This window comes from Pterocles gutturalis, unplaced genomic scaffold (genome assembly GCF_000699245.1).
Source record: "Pterocles gutturalis isolate BGI_N339 unplaced genomic scaffold, ASM69924v1 scaffold2509, whole genome shotgun sequence".
Classification (NCBI taxonomy): domain Eukaryota; kingdom Metazoa; phylum Chordata; class Aves; order Pterocliformes; family Pteroclidae; genus Pterocles; species Pterocles gutturalis.
In genome coordinates, this window is record NW_010130343.1 from 8,402 (window position 1) to 31,285 (window position 22,884).

The 22,884-nt window shown below is 36.6% G+C and overlaps 1 protein-coding gene across 1 annotated transcript in view; it reads left to right on the forward strand.

Annotated features, from left to right (window-relative positions):
* Positions 1–22,884, forward strand: part of WWOX (WW domain containing oxidoreductase) — a 125,709-nt gene that overhangs the window by 6,193 nt on the left and 96,632 nt on the right. The window contains exon 4 of the mRNA XM_010080182.1: positions 17,454–17,560. Coding sequence (XP_010078484.1) covers positions 17,454–17,560 — 107 coding nt within the window. The remainder of the gene's footprint in view (positions 1–17,453; positions 17,561–22,884) is intronic.

Genomic DNA, 22,884 nt, shown 5'->3' on the forward strand with positions numbered 1-22,884 from the left:
AGCTCAAACTTTCAAAACTATCAGAACTACCAGAATAGAGCCTATGCAGCTTTTGAAATGCATTGTGTATTTAATGAGCTGTATTCCCAGTATCAAATGTTGTAGTTAATTGCGGTGAGGGTTTGTATGTGTACACAAACATAACTGAACACTGTGAAACAGTAGACGGAAACATTTTGGCAATGGATAACTTGATAATTACTTAGTATTAATCATCATGGTAACATGTAGATTATTAGATTTTTTCCACACATGGTGGTGCTTTTGTGGTAATTACAGATTATGTAGCTCTGCAGTTTATCCGGTGCCTTTCACTGTATCACCTGCACTTAATTCAGGAATCTCTCTCATATTCTCATTATTTGAATACTTTACATCTGTGAGCAGTGTAGAATGGCTACCCCTCTTAAATCATTCTGTTCCCAAAATGCTGGAAACTTTTGTCTCCCTTACTGGAAAAACCAGTAGTTTCAGTGGGCTGGGATGTGGGATTAATTGGTAATCCCAGGACCAATAGCATCTAAGATCTGATACTGTCATGTAGGGGAACGAGATCCCAAGATATTTTTTAATATAATAAAATGATGACAGAAAAACAAATAAGTTATTTTTGGTAGCTTTTTACTTTTTTCTGTTTATCAATGGAGTATAAAAAAAAAAGTAAACCTGTCCATAAATGATACAGTACACATGGCCAGACTGCTGTGCTTTGGCTATGTGCTGTTGTACTTCATTCTGGCAGAACCTAATGAAAGTTTGTTTTATTGATGGAGTGACATGTTGCAGAGCTTCAGGATGTCTGAATTCTTGATTTCTGAGCTATTGTTTCTGTTGGTTGTGTAGTAGTGTTTGAGCACTTCCTATGTTAACATTGTTCTGAGTCCTTCTTGTAGTTAAAAAGCAGAATCTACCTTCAGAGCCTTGATAGAGGCAGGTGTGGTTAACCTTTGTTACATTTCTTATGCCAATGGAGTAATAGCTAATTAAGTAATGGCTGTTTAAGCTACTAACCATAAGAAGAGCAAAATTAAACTTTTAAAGTTTAACTAAATCTCTCTTCAAGATCATTTAAGGTCTCTAAGAGATGCTGGCTAGCTTTCACCACTGTGCCCTAAATCTATCAGCAATGGAGAGATAGGGAAAGTATGATGAAAAAGAACACCTTTACTTGTTAGGAAATCAAAAATTGACTGCTCCGTACCTGCAGAGATGAGAATTTTGTGAATATGGGGAACCATTCTAGTTGCAGAAGTTACTGAGGTGTTTGTGGGCAACAGCATTTTTACTGAGGCTGGCTTTACCAGCCTTCACAAAGAAGGTAACATTTGCTGAATCCTAGTTAGACCAGTGAATGGTCTCATTTAAGTCAAATTTGGATCATATGGGAGGAATAAAACAGACCCTTACAAATACCATTGAGGACTCTCATTTTAATACTATTAGTCTGACTGTCTTAAATGTGGTCATTGTCTTTCACTGTATTGTGTGGACTTTGGTGGCCTAAGCCCACAGATGTTTGTATGAACCTGTCAGGAAGGAACTGTTCAGCTTTATTTTTGAGCTAGACTGTGAATTTTCCTTGAAAAATGTGCACATTTTTCTTTGAAAGCACAGAGTTTATTTTCTCATTTCTCTATCTGTTTCCAGATGAAATGGTATTTAAAGGTCATACCTCTGTCAGGACTGCTAGAAAGGAGCTGCTCAAGATAGTCCTCTGTTTCAGATTCACTTTATGTTTTCTCGTATGGTTTTGGAATCTTTCTTATGCTGTAACCCCTGAATTTTGTCAGCCTTGAAAAATCAGCCTGTTTTAGTTAGTCTTTTTGGAAAAAATAATCTTTAAGAGAAAATACATGTCTGGTTTTGGCCTCTATTGTTTTTCTTGGTTCTTTTCATATGTTAACTTTTCTCAAAGATTTCTAAGTGTAAACCTCTTTTTGTGTGTTTTATTATGATGAGTAAACCACAAGGTGTTTAATTTCGAGGAACTGTCTATTATTTGCATCCCTTTTTCATATGAGAGCAGGAAAAAGGGATGTAGCATGGGGGGCACAAGCTTGTGCCAATCTTCGTGAATGGTCTCTTCCTACTATCTAGAAATTTTCCCCAGTTTAGTGAAGAGAGTTTGTTGTCTGAATCAAAACTATTTTCGTAAATGCATGAATTCTTGTGGATTAATAAGTTGAAACTTCTGCTTGTTTTTATTAAGAATTTCTGTACATAATTCTGTCATAGCTTGATGGTTCAGAGAGAGGGGAAATTCTGGCATTTTGCTAAGGAGATGCATCTTGCGTTCTCGCTAAACCAGAATAATTTGTGGTGAACGAACTATTACAGCTTTGCGTGGTTGTATGTTTTCATGCTGAAAGTGTTTCACGTGTGGAGAACTGAAGTGGATGTTATTTATGGAGGTTTGGGTTCAAAGCCTATTGTGAGACAGACAGAAAGGTCAGCAATATATAACCTTAGAATATTTTTCTTGGCTGCATCCTAGCTGTCCCTGAGACTGTTTTAGTGGGATACTTTTTTATTTACTGGGTTCTTAAAAGCATGAAAGAGTTGTTCCTTGATGTATATTTTAACTTTTTTTTTGTGAATTCTAGGCTATATATATCACATACTTCACTATTATAAGCAGCATAGTACATTAACAGAAAAACGTGGACGTCCTGAGTGCAGCGTGTATGCTTTGTCATGGTAGAATAAAATAACCTCTCTTGAGAAAAATAATTTACCGAACAAAAATATCGTTTTGCAGATGTAACTTTTACAGCAGGGTCTTCTGCCAGCTCAGTTGTGTTGTTTAGGGACTGTTTTCTTGCTGTCCTTTGCCAGTAAAACAGTGTCAGTGAAGGTTTGGTTTTAAGCCCTTTTAAGATACGATTGGGTAGGGAAGAGTATGGGGGAAAAATAATCATCCTTCAGCCTAATAGTTTGGTCTTGTATATGCAGCTATGGTTTTTAGTTTTGTATTGTTACTCTGACTTCGTCAGACTTATTAATTCTTTTGAGGAAAAGTTTCTAGCTTAATGAAGAATTAATGGTAAAAGTAATGCTGACAAGTTAAAGGCTGAATTAAGTCCTGTCATCCGCGTGTTGTGGACCAAACTCGGCACGGCTTATTTTAACACCCATCAGTAGCCCTACCATAAAAATGTTGGTGTCTGTGTAGGAGTTTTGTTGTTTGCTTCTTACTTTAACATACCTTAGAAAACAAACTTACACATTTTTTTTACGGTGTTTTCATTGTGAAAGTCCAAAACTTTGTACCAGGCATGAATTTTGTTGTACCAGTGTTTTTGAGGAATGGGAGTCCAGTGCTTTTCCAGGAGAGCCTGGATCTTGCAGGAAGTGTATTTTTGTCCAAAGTACATTACCTGGCTAGTTGGTGCAGAAAAGCACAGCTTGTGGAGGAGAACATGCCTGTGGGGTGAAACTTTTAACTCGTTCTGTTGCAGGATGTTAATAGCTGTCAACCAGGGACTAGTCCTGATGTTTTTTGAACAACAGTAAACTACTAAAAGCTATTATGTTCAAACTTTGAATAATGCTAATAGAAGAGGTTTCTCTGTAATTTACAGTGTTGTATTCTGAAAATTTATGGTAGGTGATAGTGATTGAGTTTTCCATTAGTACCATCACTCTGTTTTAACTCTGGTTTAATACTGTGGAATACTAATATTCCTTTAGACTCCAGCTGTCTACTTGTTCCATACTGTAAATATGAAAAGGTCCTCTTGGACTTCTGTAATTTATTTTTCTTATTGAGTAAGCTGAAAATGGTGTCAGATGTTCATGCTGCTTTTTCATGTCCATTTTGATGAATCTATTTATTACCTCTGTAATGAGTAGTACACATGGTTGGTTAGCCAAGTTATTGAACTTCATCAACCTTGGCTGCAATTCACAATGCATGTGAAACGTGTTGTAACATGTAAGAAATTACATCTGGGCTAAAAGGTTCAATAATGATTACTACTTGTAATGGAATCTTTTCACAAAGGATGGGATTAAGTTGTATGAGTGTGTTGTACTTTCTGGTACTCCTTTTACAGGGGAATAATGTTTGTAGAACAGGAGCCTTCATATGTGGTGCTTATTTTCTTGTCTGTTATCTGAAAGTTAAAAAGACTTTTCAATGGGCCACAACATAACTCGATCGCTTTTCTGTCTTTTGAAATATTTTCTATGTTTCTATGTTAATTTTACAAAGGTTTTTCTCATTATTTGATGCATATTTCGTAGTCCAAACACCTTTTGCGTTGTTTCAGTCTGTCTCGCTGCAACATGGAACTTATTCTCCACATCATCTTGTGTCTTTGTGTTTTGAAAGCTAGTTGTGCTACAAGAGTTGTTGGAATAGTTTCAACTATTTGTATTTTTTTGGAATGCTGTTTAGATGGTGAGGACAGCAGAGGCTGATACATGTATACTGTTCTCTAATGACAATATCTTCTGAGATATCTAGTGACTTTTCTAGGTACTGTCAACTCTAGTTACAGCATAAAGAAGTGCATCAATGGATAGGATGTTTTTGATTTACCAGCAGAAAATTTCTTAGTGTCTATACCTATGCTCAGCAGTAGGGTCACAAAAAGAAAGGATTTCAGTATCATGTGTCCCTTTCAAGCTCCTCATGCTTGATTGTGTCAAGGATTTATAAAGGTCTGAAACTCAAGTTTGAAACAGTCAATACCAACCAAGAAGGAATTGAGAAGAGGCAAGTAAGAACTTGGGAAGATAAACATTGAAATCCTGACCTGATTAACAGGAGTCTTGCTACAGACTGAAGGGGGCCTACAGGAGAGACGGGGAAACACTCTTTATCGGGGAGTGTAGTGGGAGGACAAGGGGTAATGGGTATAAGCGGAAAGAGGGTAGATTTGGACTAGACATTAGGAAGAAATTTTTCACTGTGAGGGTGGTGAGGCAGTGGCCCAGGTTGCCCAGAGAAGCTGTGGATGCCCCATCCCTGGAGGGGTTCAAGGCCAGGCTGGATGAGGCTTTGAGCAACCTGGGCTAGTGGGAGGTGTCCCTGCCCATGGCAGGGGGTTGGAACTTGATCATCTTTAAGGTCCTTCCAACCCAAACCATTCTGTGATGATTCTGTGACTTCTGAATTAGCAAGGCCAGAATTTTGCCTGAATTATAGAATAGGAATAGTACAGTGAGAAAGAAATTGATCATATATTTTTCCTAAAGTCTACAATATGTAAACTTTTCTAAATGATAGTGTGTGACTAAGGAAAATAAATACATCCAATGTCACATTCTTTTAATAATTCTTAAGGGAAGGCCATCAAAACCAAAAGTAGCTTTGTCTTCCAAGGTGTTTGTTGTGGGTTTTTTTTTTTATTAATTAAATTTGCACTTCTTAGTTCTGTTATTGACCACCCACTACGTCTTATGTCTTCCTGTTGGTTTTTATTTTTCTTCTGTGAGTGAAATATTTTTTTGTTTCTTCTCCTTTTTCTGTTTCTTCTATAGCCTTTTCTTTTTAATATGCGAAATATTTGTAGCCTTGTGTTCAGCTATATAACCTGGGTTTTTGTGTTCGTGTGTTATCTTGCTGGTTTTGATTTATTGCTGTACTTCTACATGGTGGCTTTTAGTACTTTATCTGTTGCTTCAGAAAGCTCCCTACAAACTGACTGTCTTGAAATCTGAATAGCTTTGTAGTAATATGCTTTATACTTCCTCCCCTCTTCATTTAAGTATAGTTACCCTGGTCACTGTTTCTAAGTTCCTATTCTTAATTAGTGTCTCCTTTATACTAGAAAAGAAAGTGAAGTTAGGTTTTCTGGTTGTTACCGTATTTTCTTGATAGTAACAATATCTGTGTGAACGAGGAACATTTCTTGCTTCTATACATTTGTATGTTACAGACGCTAACTATGCTACTTAAGATTTTGAGAAATGCATGATTAGTCTTGTTTTACATAAAGCAACATATGGCTGCAGTAACTGACCTAAGTTTACAGACTATGTCCATATTCTAATTAAAGTGGGAGTTGGATTCTTTTGTCACAGGATAAAAAGTATACTTGTCTGAAAGCTATTATAATTCTTTAACAGGAGTAATTGAGATATATTAAGAATAGAAAATATGGCAACTAGAAATGAGTAAATAAAGCTTTTCCAGAAAGTGCTTTATTTGATTGGGTGTGTATCCAGCTGAGGGGTATAAATCTTACTCTTGTTGAAGGATTTTTAACTTTCAAGGTAAATTCAGACTATTTTATGCCTCACTAAGATGTGTGATGAAGAGCAGATAAAAACATGCATGACCTACTTGGCAGCACTTTTGGCATCCTGAGTGAATGAAGATTGTGATCTGTGAGAAGATATCTTGCTCTGTTTCTTAATCTAATCTGTGGTCAGAGCAGTAGAGACCTAGATTCTGTTCTTTGTGTCTGGCAGTTTAAACACTTGTCTCTTGCAGAACAAAAAGTTGTGTATCTAGAATGTAAGGCAGAGATATGCTTTGTAATGGTATATGATGTAATTTGATGAATAAATATCACTTATTGGACTTTGTAAACGCAAACTAAGATTTGGTCATTTAACTGGGGAACATATCATGGACAAGGCAGACTTGATAAGAGATCAGGAATTGTACAGCCTGATTTCTGTGTGATCTGGAGTGAATGTTTTAACATGAGGTCATTGTGGCTATCAGTAGAAATAATGCTTTTTCACATTCACAGTAATATTGCAAATTGTGACTAAAGATTTTAGAGTACAATATCACAAAAACAGTAGGTTTAAGAAAATGTTTAGTATGCTTTTTCACCTGGCAGTTTTTCCTGCTTTGCACATGTGAAGTTTTGTAGGCATGTGTGTTTTTGAATTTAACATCCCATTCTCCAAACTGGCAAGGTCTAATGTCTTGGAAGATAAAGAATAATTGGTATAGAACATGCAGCTGTAACTGGTTATTTGCTTTAGAAGGGTGTTGTTGTTGAGCTCTTGGGTGGGTTGCTCTTGGCTGTTGCAGCTGGTAGCAGGTAGACCTTAAATGTCATCTAAATAAATATACATTAGTTGTGGTGTGAGAAGATGCATGATATCTTTTCGTGCCTTTCTTGAAAGTGCAGCAGAGGTCTTTGTTCTCCCCATGGCCTTACGTTATAATTTAATGTCTTCTAATTCTTGCTTGTTTTCCATTCTCCTTGCTTTTGTGTGTAGATACTTTTTGTTAATACTCTTCTTATTCTTCATCTTTTGTTTCAGAACTCCATCTCCTGCCTAACTTTGTATGTTGGAACCACATGATGGATCATTTGAGTTACACAACAGCTTCCCATCTCCCTCTTTCCTTCGTAGTTTAAAGCATGCTCAAAAGGTTTGCCAGTTTTGAACCTTGGGAGGTTGGTACCCATCCTGAATACTATCTAATCCAGAAAAACTATAATTTAAGGAGATAACCCTGGACTGTAAAATTCCCAAACCTCCGTGTCCTGTTATCTTGCCCTTTCCTAGCTGTCTCTTATCTGCTGTTTTTATTTGCTTGCACCAGGAAGAACAGTGAACTGCATCTTTCCTGCAGCTCTTTTCACAGGATCCTGAAATGACTCTTGTGTTAAAATTTCATCTGCTGCTTAACTAAACAAGTTCTCTTATCTCATATTGCCCAAAGACAACATGGGTAGCGACTGCCAGAAATCAAGTAGTGTTGTTCTAATTTTTGGTCTGCTCATCAATTCCTTCCCCCCATGACACAGACTGTGAGCAATTCAGAACAGGACCTAGCTGTCTATGTTTGATTCTTGAAGACTTCTTTTTTTGTAACCTAACTTGTGAGCTGTTTAGGACAAAACCTTATTTTATTATTTATCTGTAAAATTTCTAATATACATTTAAAAATCTTTCACTGCTTATGTAACTGATATAAATAAATATCAAGTTTGTTTTAAGAAAAAATCTGTTCCAATTTATGTTGTAGTACTTTTTTGGTATCTTTACATAACACTGAATATTTCTCATGAAAAACTTAGGGATTAACGCTTGGAGGATCTAGCACTTTAGCTGACAGCACAGTATGTCTTTTAATTATTCTGCCTTGGATGAAGTATTCCTCTTTATTAAATTTACTTCTTTTATTAACATTGCACTGTTGTACTTGCCAGAAGGAGATTCAAAACATGCAGCTAATTTTTTTGTTATGTTTAATTAGGGCTCAGCTCAGCAGTATAGAAAGCTATGATACTGTTGGCTTACAGAAGAACAGAAGTGTACTTGAAAAGAAACTAGACAACTTCTGGCTTTTTTCTTTATTTTTGCTTTGGTGGGAAAAGCTGTTGTGTTGCCTAAAGCTCCTGCTGATGCGAAGTGGAGCTTTGGAGAAGGAGAGTTTGCCAACCCCATTTCTCTGAACTTGGAACTTTAAATATCTAATTAAAAAAAAAAATCCCAAGAGAGACAAAGATAAATTTTAAGTTCTCTGGGCTCTTTTCAGATTACTTGAGTAAGCTTGTCTAAGAAGGTTTGTTAAAAATAGCAACAATAAGGGGGGGAAAACTCCAAAGTTTAGCGATGAGTTGAAAGAAATATATGCCCCTCAAAAGCTTTCAAAACCTAGTTGATACTGAATATATGATCAGGTTTGTGTTTTTTTTTGTAAGTGCAGTTATGAATGCTCTTTACTGACACTTTTACCAAACACAAACCCTTCAAGGGTGTTGGATTAGCAAGAAACTGGAGTCTCTCTGTTATTGGCCTTTGGTACTTGCTACTGGTGTTAGTAAATCCTTAATGATTTGTGTGTGACTGTTGTGAGTTCTGCTGCCACCACTTCTCTTTAGCTTGCCTCAGCTTTGCTATAAAATAGCCACGAAGCTACGTAGCATGCACAAAAATGTTATTTATTTCCTTAATAATGTATTCAAGTAATGATACTTATAAATAGACTGGCTTTATTTAAACAGATACACAGAAAACCTCGTCACTTAACCCATAATGACTAAACATTCAGGAATGATTACTTGCTGGGAAATAGCGTGCCCTAAATGTCATGTCAAATTTGACTACACAGATCTGATCTAGATTTCATTGAGATGCTGGTTTGATGTTTAATTACACTGTGGGCAGGTTTATAATTTTCTTCTACTCTAGATTTCAGTTAAATGTTTATTTTCTAAGTGTTTATTTTGCAACAAAAATAAAAATAGTGTATTAATACAACTGTAGTCTAACAAAATATTTTTTTATCCCTTATGAATATAAATGTATGTAATTCTGAATAGAGTAATGGAGGGTTTTTACTACAATTAGGAATATGAGTCACACTAAAATGAGTTTTGCTGATTGTGAGACAAATTTGCTAGGTCAGGTTTCTGTTAAAATAGATGTAACTTCTTGTTTGACTTGGTAATAATACATGTAGTTGCACTTTTAGGTGGAAGGGTTATTTTTGTCTAGGAAATGTGAAGTTGTGTGCCAAGTTGCGTATTCAGATGCGTATCTTCCCCTGTGATATTATCTGCGACAAAGGAAAAAATTATATGCAAACAGAAAAATAAACTCTTAATAAATTCTCCATAAACATTAAATTATAAAGCCAAATGTTAAATTCTGATTTTTTTTTAAAATACAATAATTAATTTGTGATAGGAAGACTGGCTGACTTGCTTGCAAGAAGCTACACTGTCGTTTTTAAAGCCAATCAAAAGAAAACATGGATTTATTCTATGCTTGAAGAAACACTGAGAATAAAAGTTTCAGAGTAATCTTAAGTTGCAGATGTGATGCTAAGATATGACTAGTTTTGTTAATTTCTGCAAATTATTTTAGTATTGGTAAAATGCCATTGTGATAATGTCTATTGGACTGATACAATAAACCTTAAAAATATTCAGGAAAAATTTGTTTGGGGTTTGGTAGGAGCATGATCCTATCATTTAATAGATGAAGAAAGACAAGATGAAACATGAAGGCTGAGACTTTTTTTTTCCCTCTTAAAGGAGTATATGTTATTTAAAGAGAGCTTTGGGATTAGTTGAAATGGAAGATGCATGTCTGAATTCTTTCTGACTGGGACTTTTGGTTGCTGATATACATCTAATGCAAGGAGTAGATATGAAAGATAAAACTGGGGTTTCACTGAAAATTCAGTTTTATGTCCAATTCTCTTCCTTTCCCTCTAATCCCTGGCCACTGTCCCCCTGTTCAGGCACCTAACAGGACCTGCTTTTATTGACGTGACCTAGCCCCCTGGATTGGGATGATGTGTAGTTTAGTATTAAATTTCAGTTTTGTTTCTATCTCCCCCTATGTTTAATTAAGCTTCTTTAGGAATATCTAACTTATTTCAAACCCACAGTTTTTCAGGGTAGTCATCTCCATGTATTTTAGGGGCAGACATTTAATGGTTAGTGGGAATTGCCTTTACATGACTAAACCAAGGTCTTTTTGTGGGACAGGTTAAGTGCCTTGACTCTGTATTTAATGTGCTGCATCTCACAACAGGGTTCATTCCAGTCTGGAATGCCTTGGTCGTTATTGCGATACTCGTATTGGATGGTACCTCCTCTACAATGTAAAGGATGGAAATGTGGGTTTGAATCTGCTGCTAGACTGTGCCTTTGGGTAGCTGAGATAATTGTTAGTGGGAGGTTTTAACAGAGCCAAAAGGACTGAAGTCCAAGCTTTGTTCATGTCTTGTGTAGTTGCATTTTAAAGTGAGTTGGTAGGGGTCTTCCAACAGTACAACTAGAGTAGATACCAGATCTGACTAACTTTGTGGCTCTTAGTCGCAGCATATTTGTAATTTATGTGCCTGACAGCTACTGTTCAATATTTTTGTTTGCTTGCAGCATCGTCAGTTATGAATTTAGCTTTCGTTGCCTCAAATGATGTATTTTTAATTTTTACAGGAACAAGTCACAGACCTTTATAATTGCATCAATTTAAGGATTTTTTTTCATATTTGTTTGGTGTTGTGGTCCCTTCAGATGGAACAAAATATTTTCATTTTTGTCAGTGACAATGCACTTATTATTAAGAATAACTTTACCTTGCCCAGAACAGTGTATTGCAAAGAAGCGTAATGAGTGCATGTTTTTAAGTTGGTTAGATGAAAACAGAACCAATGCATTACTCATCCTGCTTCATTTTGGTTAGTTTTTTCTGTGGTTCATGGCTCCAAGAAAAACACATTTGTCCAATTTACACACAAAGGGAGAGGCAGGATGTATCTTTCATATAAGATCAAACTTTTCAATGAAAAATATCAGTATGTGTCATTATCGTGTGCCTGGAAACACACAGAAACCAAGGCAGCATTAGTATTTCATGTGAATTGCTCATCTTAAATTAGTCTCTTAAAGTATCTTGGCACTTTATTTGCTTGAAAACTTGCATTTGGAGGAACTTGAGTAATGTGTCTCTTAAGATTTTTTCCATAAATACACATATTGAAGCAGAGCGATTGTGGCCAAGACATTCTAATACAGAATGCGTGGTGCTTTTTGGGCTGTGAAAAGTATGAGTTGGTCAATGACGTGATGTTTTGCATATGGCTACAGTCACACCACGTGAAAGATCTGTTGGATGCTGTACCCTTAAACCACAAGCATAGGCAACAAGGATCTCAGTTGCAGAAGGTTCTTCGCTAAATCACACATCATTGTTGCAGTATTTCAACCTCAAAAGAGGCTTAGGAACTCCGAATTCATCGCTTTAGCACATTTGAATCTGCTTTACTCCTTTTCTGAGGAAGCGTTGAATAAGAAAATCTGATTCACTGTCACTGGTATTTAGGTCTTACAAGTTGAAATAAATGTAGTGATGTGTAGGTGACAAGTCTCTTTTCCATTTGTATGTAGTTCTCTTGGGTCCCAAAAATCAAAAAACACTTAGTCTGTTTGGTTTGATGCAGCAGCTGGGATAAGTCTGCTTTGGATTTTAAAGTTAATTTGTTGCAAGTTCTTGAGTGTTTAACCTCTTCACAACTCTCCTCTGTAGCAAAACTGGACTTAAATTGCATTTCATGTAGATTATACTTTTATCATATGAAGGTTATATAAAATTATTGATCTCTCCCAAGAAGAACCAAGTTGTACAATGAAGATCTTCCTCTTCATTGGAAGCTGGATTTCTACTTGCAATATTGTAATACCATGTACAGAAGATAAATAGCTTTTCCAGCTACTAGTTTATTAAGGAATGATTTTGTACAAGCCTTTTACTCATTTTATGTTAAAAGAAAATATAAATACTTCCAAGAAAACCCAGATCTCTTATGAAAATTAACTCGTTTTTCTCTGCAACTGGGGCATCTATTTATAAGAACCCAGTAGATGTTTGCTGAACAATGTAGTGGGGGGAGAAGAAAAACATAAACACAGCTGTGAAAGTAATACATCCTTTTAGTGATATAATACATTTGTGCTTACAAAATCTGAGTTGGTTTCTGCTGTGCTGCTATCCGTAAGTGATCATCCATCAGTGCATGAAAGGCCAGGAATATGTAACACAGGCAGGGTAATACTTTTCACTTCCAATTCCATAGAACGCTTTTGTTCACTTACTTGATCTGGCTGTTTACTGCAGTGGGAAGGAAGAAGGTTTTCTTCTGGCCTCCCTTTTAGTTTACGTTCAAACTGCCTGTGACATAGAGCTCAAGTAAGGCTGGACTTCTGACAGCTTTAAATCATTACTCAAGCACATGTGAAGATGTTTTAGAATCTCAGGGCCTCCAGAGCTCTTTTATTGATGGAGAGAAAGGAAGAAATGATTTTGAAGAAACGAAATGTGAACAAACCCTGTGAGCTTGCAAAGAAAGATAGCATCACTGTGTTTCAAGTGTGTTCTAAGTGACAGATCCAAGGTATCTTGGAGTGTTTGGGAGAAGGTAGAGAAGCTGAAGAAAACTTGTGAGTGTCTGTGGTTGAAGTGTTTTTTAAATTCTTCTTGTATATTCAAACTAAAGGAATGTTTTAAAGCATGTAAATGGCTGTGGTGGTTTAACCTTGGCTGGACACCAGGTGCCCACCAGGCCCCTCAATAACTCCCCCCCTTCAGCAAAAGCTAAGGACACGTGTAGAAGCAAAAGGAAAATGAAGATTTTTGTTCTCTACTTCCCATCAGGAAGTGATGTCCAGCTACTTCCTGTGAAGTAGGGCTTCAATACACGTAGTGGTTGTTCCCAGAGAATGTAGCGACTGATGTCCTCCTCCTCCCCCCTTGCCTTAGCTTTTATTGCTGAGCTGATGCCATATGGTATGGAATATCCCCTTGGTCAGTTGGGGTCAACTGTCCTGGCTCTGTCCCCTCCCAAGTTCCTGCCCACCCCTGGGGCCCTGAGCCTCCTGGGGGGGGGGGCGTGGCTAGGGAGCCACGCATGGCGGGTTTGTGTGGGGTTTCGGGAGACACCCTTGGTGCTGTTGTGAGCGCTGCCAAGCAGTAGCCAAAACACTGGTGTTATCAACACCTTTGTAGCTCCCATTGCAACACTCAGTACTATGAAGGCTGCTATGGGGAAATTAACTCCATCTCAGCCAGACCCAATACAATGCAAATTCCTTACAAAATGTCCCCCGATGATAAATGGTCTGTAAACTGTCTACTTTATTTAAACAATAAATTGCTGAATTACTTTTCCACTCGGTGATTCCCTTTCTTTGTTTTATAGAGGAGGTTGCACTGTTTGACAGCCATCTACTCATCTGGTGGATGTTGACACAATGTAGTGAGCATTAATTGAGTGATGCTAACTGCTTGTTAATTGAAACCGTGAGCTGAAAATCTATCCCAAAATTCAGTCACAGTGACTGCAGATAGACAGGAGTGTGAGAGTATTGAATTGAACAATCATCATAGAAAATTAAGAAGGAAATTGTGTGCTAATTTCTGAGTCCTCATGAAAAGCCTGCTCCAAGTAAAGGACTGAAGGGTTTTAAACGTCTGTAGCAAATCCCATGCACTTGTAGCTCTCTTATTAGTTCTGCTACCAGTCCTTTACGTTAGCTGCTGATGTAGAGGGCTGTGCCATAGCGTTTATCCTCATGTGTGTCTTATTCTTAAACAGGATTTTCACTTTTGTGTGTCAGATTAGAGCTCGTTCAGCTAGAGCAACAGCAGCAAGAGGAGTTGGTCTCAGGACAGTCTTGTCTCTTGACGTTTCCAGGGCAATCACTTGAAATTTATTTCAGTTGTATGAAACATTTGCTCAACATTGTATTGTATAGAGTATTTAAATACAGTATGATTGCTTTTCCAAAGTAGGAATGAATCTGGGGAAAGTATCTATCTTACTCTTTTTAATTTGCTGTCCTTGATGCACAAGTACAATATCCTCTGCTGTTTTCCTGGCGTAGTTGTTCCTACTTTAAAAAACGACAACGCGTATGTAACGGGTGATTTTCTGTAAAAAGATATTCAAGTTTAGCAGCTTTTTTTGAGTTGCCTGCTTTGAAATCTGAAAAGTGAAGCACAGAACAATAGTACATTGAGGCTGGGCACAGTTTCCTCCAGCCATGTGCGCCCTTGGCCAGCCTGCAGCCGGGCAGAACGTAAACAGCAAGAGCCGTTGTTGGCCGTGGGCTGTGCTGTCCTTTTTACCCGGGTTGAATAGCTCTGCAGCTGCAATAGCCTAGCACTGTGGTACAGGGAGGATTCACCACTGGAGGATAAGATTTGTGTCCTGGAAGAGAAACCGGTATCATTGCTGTCATGCACTGTAAGAGAGCGTGTTGATGGCTGCAGTTTCAGTGACGTTTTAAAGGTGGCTTTGGTTCTTTTGAAGTCCACAGAGTTGCTCTTGTGGGTAGAATTAAGGTTGCTCTGGTTTCTTAATTATGCATGTCCTTAACATAGTTATTTAGATTTCTCTTTCTCTTCAATGCTACTGTGATTTTTTTTTTTTTTTGGTGAGGTTTTACTGTTGTTTGTGTGTTTATGATGTTTGTGGTTTAACTTTGATTTATGAAACTATATTTGAATTATGCTCCATACAAAGTGACAGAAAGATCAAATAGTAATAGCTGTATACAATCCCTACCTATAGCCAGTAATTCAGTAGTTGACTTCAGTTTGTGTGGTTTGGGGGACCTGGATTTGTTTTTCACCTGTTGCATAAATCTAGCTGTCCTAAATACAGTGCAAGAGTGTTCCCGAATTAGTTAATAGTTCAAAATATGTCTGATGGGGAGACACATCATTAGTTGTCCTGTGGTGATCTTTTGGATGGAAGGATTGACTGCTGCTTAGAAATCCTCTGAAAAGTTTTTTTAAGCACATAAGTTCATGGGAAGATCCAGAACATGCCTGCCTAAGGGTGAAGAATCGTCCTTTGGTAGCCCAGAAAAGAGCAAGTATGTCCTGAAGAGGAGAGTTTAACACTGATCTCCAAGTTTGCAGGGAAAAATCAAGGTGGTATTAAAATTAACTAAATTTGCAGCATATAACTTGGTTAAATTTTAATCTTTCTCACTTTAGTTTCTAATGAGAATAAAGTTATTAACTGTAACAGAGAATGGCATGGAATTTATTATTTTGCACAGTGTGACAGGAGGTAGAGTTAACAAAACATCATCACGCTTAGTTAATTAAACTGCCTGCCAGGTCTAGATCTTTGTATGTAGAAAACTGTATTCTCAGGCATTCCAACTAGTTTTTAGTAATATAGTAAGCTGCTCAAAATAAGTGTCTTTTGTGCAAAACAAGAAGCATACAGCTAGCTAATAGTTCTCTGGTACAACATGTCTTACATGGAAAACTCTAGGTAAATACGCTTAAAGTGGAATTAGGAACAGGGGAAATCTTTGCGTATGCTGCAGCTGAATTCACGTGCATGCAATGAATTACCCAGGTAATTAAAGTTGCTTGGTGCAATGGATGGCTTTAAAAGAGATACAAGAAAATTTCTTGGACTTAATACCATAAATACGTTATTGCAGAGAATGGTACGAATGAATCTGGGTTGTTTCTGTAATGTAAGTTATGTCTTGTAACTGAATTTTGTTGCTCCAGGGTGTTTTGGAAGTGAAACAGCCGATGTTAATAGGCTTTTTGGTAAACAATTTTTAAAAGGAAAGCATGAACATGCTTTAAATGTCATAAAGCTAAAACAAATACCTCTTTTCTTTGACTTCTTCACATGCTCAAATCAGTGGACATTTCAGTTTGATTCTTCAGTTTCTAGTTTAAGCTTGTTTAATAGGAACTCATTAAGCTCTGTTACGCCTCTTTCAGATAGATGGAAATTTCTGTCATTGTTACAGTTCTCCATGGAGATGGGCACCCAGTGAGGCTATTGAATACACCACAAGTACCTAGTAGCTCACCCCAATAGAAACCCAATTTCTGGCTCAGTTCTCTGCACTTTATGAGTCCCAAGGACTCATCATCTCCTGGTGTAAATTCTCACTGATTTTTTCAAATTAAATAAAGTCTGCCTTGGACCAACTTCCATGCAGCTTTTCATTAATGAAGTGAACAGTGAAAGAGAGTATTCTTACAAAGCTTGCAGATGATGTCAAGGTGGAAAAAGTTGCAGGTCTTGGTGGACAGTTTCATAATTTGAACTGATCTCGTTAAATTGCAGTACAGTCCCAAATTAACAAACTGAAATTAATCTGAAATCTGAAGTCTCCTTTTGGAAGAGAGGAATGAAGTACCCAAATTCAGAGTGGGAAAGAAATGTTTAACAGTATTGCAAAAAAAGCTTGTGTACAGTCATTTAGAAATTCACTGTGAAACTTTGCTCTATGAACGAAAGAAAAAATCCTCGGGATATAGATTCATGCTGCACTTTACTTGCAGCAAATTGTGAACTCTCTGTCCACTGGTTTCAGATTTAGAAAGAATGTGCTTGGAGATTAAATCATATCAGCAAGTTATGCAAAAGTGGGAATTTTTCATGGATTGTTTTTTCTCTGTGTCATCTGGTACATCCAGTGACCTGTTCAGCCCCATGATACTGTAACCAATATATTGAAGCTGCAGGGTATTTGATTGATTATTCATAATGACAGCAGTTGTGAAAAATTGTTCTCCATGTATCAGTTGATGATGAGACAAAAAATGAGTTGATTTTACACAGCTAATTTAAGGAATATTTTAGCAAAGATTTTAAAGCATGTGGAAAGTAAAACATACGTGTAGATTACAGATCTCCTTAATTTTTCTAAGACTGAGCTCGACAACCCCCTCCTGGGAGTGGTTTAACACTGGATGGTTCTCAGGTCCCTGGTTTTGTGCAGCAGTGTTCTGCAGATGGGGTGGTGCTGGGTTTGGAAAAAAGAGTTGTTATCTCCATGTGATTTTGCTCAAATTGAGGTGTCGACCTTTTTTGATATGTGCTCTTAAAAGCTGGGTCCAGGTGCCTATCAAATAGTCAGTAGTCAGTCTGCAGGTAGCGTTAGTCTCCTTTAGTGCGTGGCTCACATTTTCAGGTAAATTAAAAACTGTTATTGAGATCTATTTCTGACTAAGAAAATGTTTCACCATAGGTTTTGAAACTGCAAAGTCTCTTGCACTGCATGGGGCATATGTTATCCTGGCCTGCAGAAATGCATCAAGAGGCAACGACGCCGTCCAGCGCATTCTTGTGGAATGGGTAAGTGAATGTACATAGCGTCCGACACTAAGCTGTGTTTTTCAAGATGTGAAGTCTTTTGTGCAGTACCAGCGGTTTAACAGATATTGCATTGCCATGAAAAAATCTAAGGAAGAAGGCATTTGCCTTATTTTTGTAGGATCCTGTTCAGTGACTGGTATACCAGTGACAGAGATTTCTCATTTCATGTGACCGCATTGGACCGAAAGGCGCTGTGATCCATGTTATACACACATGCTTTGTAAGGGCGAGGGGGTTTGAAAGAACTGCTGAGGCATGTTTCACGGTTCATAGGACAGGACATTTCCAGAACCAAACTGTATAGCTAACTGAAGGAGAATGTAACACACTCGGATATTAGAGACAACCACTATTTTGCCCATGGTTTTCATACTATGAGAGGTTTCAGAGGATCATTCTTACCCTTTTCAAAACCAATAATGTTCCCCTCCTTTTTTTTTTTTTTTTCTAGTCTGTCAGGCCCAACAGCACCGCAGTCTGTCTCAGCTTTTTTCCTTCCTGTTTCTTTCCCTCTTTCTTTTGTCTTTCTTCCATTTTGTCATGCAAATACAAGCTCTTCAGTACTATCTGTTCCCTTTTTTCTCTTTGACTCCTACCTTCCCCCCCTCCCTTTTTTTTTTTTTTTTTGGATCTTCCAAGGCTCTTATTAAAATTTATTCAGTGTTCTTAATTTATTCCTCCCATAATCACTTACTTGCTAGTAAAGATTGCAGGCTACTTTTGTCTGAGCTTGCTATGACTGCTTACTGCCAGGAGACAGTCTGTCAACAGAGTCCTATACACTTTACTTAATAATAAAACGCAGGATCAGATTCTCGGAATTTTGCTTCTTTTCTGCTGAAATTAGTGATGAGTGTTTTAGCTTTATTCCCCAAGCTCTGAAAATATTTCAACTGCTCCCAGATGATATGGGAGAGCACTCAGTATTAATATTTACACATAAGTAGTCTACAGATAATTATAATATTTTTATTGCAAGACAAACAGTACTTATTTACAAGTATTTCCATATAAGTGATGCTTGTAATATTGCTAATTTTTATAACCACAAGTTTCTTCAAGAAACAGTCTTTGGCTTTAGGTCTTTTTCTCTTGCCCACATGATATTAATGATTTACAGTAAAGGATTGGGAAGGAAAAATATCTTCGGTTCGCCATAAATACTTCACGTTAAAGCTCTTTTTAAAATTTCAGTGGCATGTAATTCCAAGAGAGTTCCAACAGGGGCAAAAGCATAGTGTGCACTGCTTAAAGTTCAATAGAACTGGATTTGGGGATTTGGTGATATTCTCTCTCTTGGATTTTGTAGTCCCAGTCCAGCTAAATATGGTTATATATGTTTTTTATGTAACTAAAATAAGGCAGTACTGAGTACCTTTTATTTTAAAAATATCCCGTTACCCCCTTAATTCTAAACATATCTCTGAGCACTTTGAAGGCAATGGGGCTTCAGGAGTACTTGTCTTAATACCTATATTATCTCACCGAAAGTTAATGAATTGTTAATTGAATGAAAATTACTAAAGATCAAATTACTTCAGAAGCACTACACTTATCTACTAAGTTTTCAAATTCTAATTGTTCAGAAAAGAATCTCATCTGTAAACTAGGTAGCTGGAAAACCTTCAATGCATCTTTGTAATGGCTTTGTTGTTGTTTATTGAGAGGGACTAATTAACTTTGATTATTGCACTAATATTATGGCACGTTGACAGTCCCTCAGATTTATGACTCTGGGAAAATAAACAAATGAAATGCAGGTGCTGGAGCAGAAAGAATAAGTTATTACTGAACTTTAATTACTTGGAGTGTGTAACCAGGAGAGAATTAGTTGATGAATTACAAGATGCTTAAAATTTACATCAAATTGTAAGCAATCTTGAGGAAAACAAACACAAAAACCTGCCCCAAAGTCAGTTACTGAAAACAAAGAGCTAAAGATTAATTTGATTGATTGATACTAATTTTAAAATATTTATGTAAAATATTAATTTTTAGCTTGTAGGTGTAGCTATGGGATAGGAAGTTGTTAATAGAAAATTATTCTATAAAATGAAAGAGTTTAACAGAAATGTCAACAACCTCTGCAAATAGTTCAGATGAATTCTCAATACATAGTTGGAACTATCCTGCTGTGAAGAGCTTCAAAGCATCCACAGTATTTTGTGTCCCTTGTTCCTAGAGAAAGCAAAATTGTTGAAAGGAAATTGTTTTATTTTTCAATTCGGAACCAATTTTTGAAAAAAATACAGCTGTTTAGGATGCAACCTTACAAAGCCTCATGTTCATGGTATTGTTGGCAACAATAGTGCTGCCTACTGGTTTCACGTTTTCTTGTAAATTTTTGAGATTAAATCTCCTAGCTGCACTATCAATATTGTCTTCCTCCAATATTTTGAGAGGTGGAAATTTGATAAATACTTTCTTACTCTTAAACTGAATGTCCAAACCACATTTTCTTCTAATTTGCATGATCTATGCTTTCATAACTAACAAAATCTTTGCTATATTGAATTCTAGTGTATTTACATGTTGTAAGTGTACTGCGTTGGTAAAAACCTTGGTATTTCCATAATAGCATGTATATTACCCAAAGCAATGTGTATCCTATGCTGGCTTTTCTGTGGGATGGTATGCTTTTAGTACGCAAGGTTTAACGGTTGGACGAAGAATATTTCCTTTTTCATTCTTTTTGTTGTCTGATGCAAAAGAGAGTTCTGCTTATTTTTCAAGAAGACAAAATAATTAAATGTATAAAGAAACAACTGTTATTATTTCAAGTTTTGCTACATTCATCTAATTGATGGTCTGTATAGACTAAAGCCTGAAATACATATGGAAAAAGAAGAAATTTCTTAAAACGGCCTCCAGCCACCACCACCAAACCGCAACAAAACAAAACCAAAATCAAAGCTACTGTAGTGCAGCAATTCAAAATAAAGTACAGCATATGCAACAGTGCTCAGGGAAACCAGCCAGCATGTTCCCCTAGTGAGTCTGTGACATCCTTCTCTGGAATGCCATAAACTGAGTGTCTGCAGAAAGGCAGCTCTGCTTTGGGCCTGTGTTCTTTTAAATAAATTGTTGGTCAAAAACCCCACTTTTAATCTGCTTTTAGTGAAAGCTGAAAATCAAGTTTATAAAGAGAAAATGGGACAACTAAATGGCTTGGAAAGATCCAATTCTTAAGATTTAGAGAAAACAGGAAGACTAATGGGAGAAAATAAGATTTTTCACATTAGCTGCCATTATGTTTAAAAACCAAATTAAAACTGATCTTAATTGGCTGTTGGAGACAAATCTAGAAAACTTTGTTTTTAACAATTTATGTCTGAAGAGCTGTTTTATAGAGAGTTTGAGCCATTTGAGTAGGGATTACCCATACAAACTTGCTAATTAGTTTAGCTAACTGACGTTTGTTTGCAACCTGCAATATTCCAGTTATATTCTTTCTAAACTACAGCAGAATTTCGCTAATATTGCAAATAGAGGGTAATTGCCTTACATAAAGCATTGTGACAAGTTTTAATGGGACTGGTCTAGCCAGTCTGAAAAATACAACTTTTATAGAGAGGTATAGTTGATTATACTGGTACAATGTAATGTTTTCTACATATATACATAGAGAGAGAAAGGAAGAGAAAGTGTGTAAAAAGGCAGATAAAAAGAGAAATCAGTATAGCTTTACGTTTGATATCTCAAAAAAGAATGTTCATGCACAATGACATTCAATATCAATTTAAAACTGATAATTTCTTGTTCGGCAAAGAGGAAATTAGAATTCTAGAGTTATGATTCATTTTAATCAGAAAGAAATTGTCAAACATAAATCTCTCCTTGAGTAGTGAAAAGGCCTGAAAGCAGCCAAGGAAAAATATCAATACTTTGCAAAGGAGGAATGATTCTTCCAATTCGTAGCTTAATTGACTTCAAGGCTTAATGAAAAACACTACAGTGCTGTTTGTACACATAGTTGCTCTGACAAACATTGAAATCTATGCTCCAGGAAAAGAGGCTAGGTAATTTGTTTTACATTATTATTGATATAATTTTCTAATTGAGTATGAGCAGAATGTTTGGATAAGACTGCGTAGCTCCAGATGTTAGCAGTATTCTCAAGAAAATACTTAAGAATATGAATGAATAAAATATTTCATAAATCACAGCTTCTCTTGCCAAGAAGCTCTCATTCATTTATTCCTGTCAAATAGTCTTTGAAGCAGATATTAAAAGATAGATTGTAAGTTTAATATTTCATAAAAAGTATAATGTTTCTTTTGTAATTATTCCTCAGTGTTAAGCCTACAGCTACATCAAAGATTAGATTAAACCGTAAAAAGGAAATGTGGGTTTGCTTTATATGTAGAAACGTATGAGGTAGAGATGTGACAAGAGAAGAGAGAATGGCTATGAAGAAAATCAGCAAAATAAACATAACTCCTTGCTGTATTCATTTCCCCCAAAGTATTCTCCACCTAAGGACTGATTTATATTCTTGCTGATTAAGTAACTGAGTGAAATTAAAACCTGATAAGTGAGTCTTTGTATTCCAATTGTAATCTTGAAAAGTGCAGAAAGACGAGAAGCGAGCTGGGCATGTTTACACAGGACATGGGCAACAGTTTTCCTGTGTCGCCTATGGGTGTGTCCTCCTCAAGGAAGGGGACTGGTTTCCCACACAGCATTTCATCTCCACTGGTGTCCTTGGTTTCCGATTTTTTTTTTTTTGTGTATGTGTGTGGAATAGAAAATAGCTCTGTAGAATATTCTTCTGTCTTTCTCGCTACTAATGGATGCTAATCTTGATACAGAAGATAAAATTTCCTTTTCTGTCTATTGGATGTTAGTTTTGTGAGCTTTTTTTCTATCAATTGGGCAGACTATGACTACAGGATTTCTGTACCAAGACTAGGTAAGGCTACGTTAGAACCACCCCAAAAGATGGTTCTTGGAATTGATTTATGTGAATGATTCAGGGAGGACATCTCGTTGTGATTAGTGGCAGATGTTAATTTATGGAAAAAAATGAAGAATGTATAAAAGATGGCTTTGGAGATGTAGTAAAGACTGAATGAAGGCACAGTCTGTTAGTACAGAATTAAAGTGTTTCAAAGCGCTGCAAAGTAGAGGCTCTTAAAAAGTCATCTCTTCAAAACAGGAAGTATTTCAGAATATCCTACTATTAGAGCACATGCATTTCTGTGAAAATATTATTTCAAATATCATGCTGTTAGTTTGTAATAAAGAATTCTATTGTTTCAAAGCACGATATTCTAAAACTGTGTATTATTGCCTGACATGCC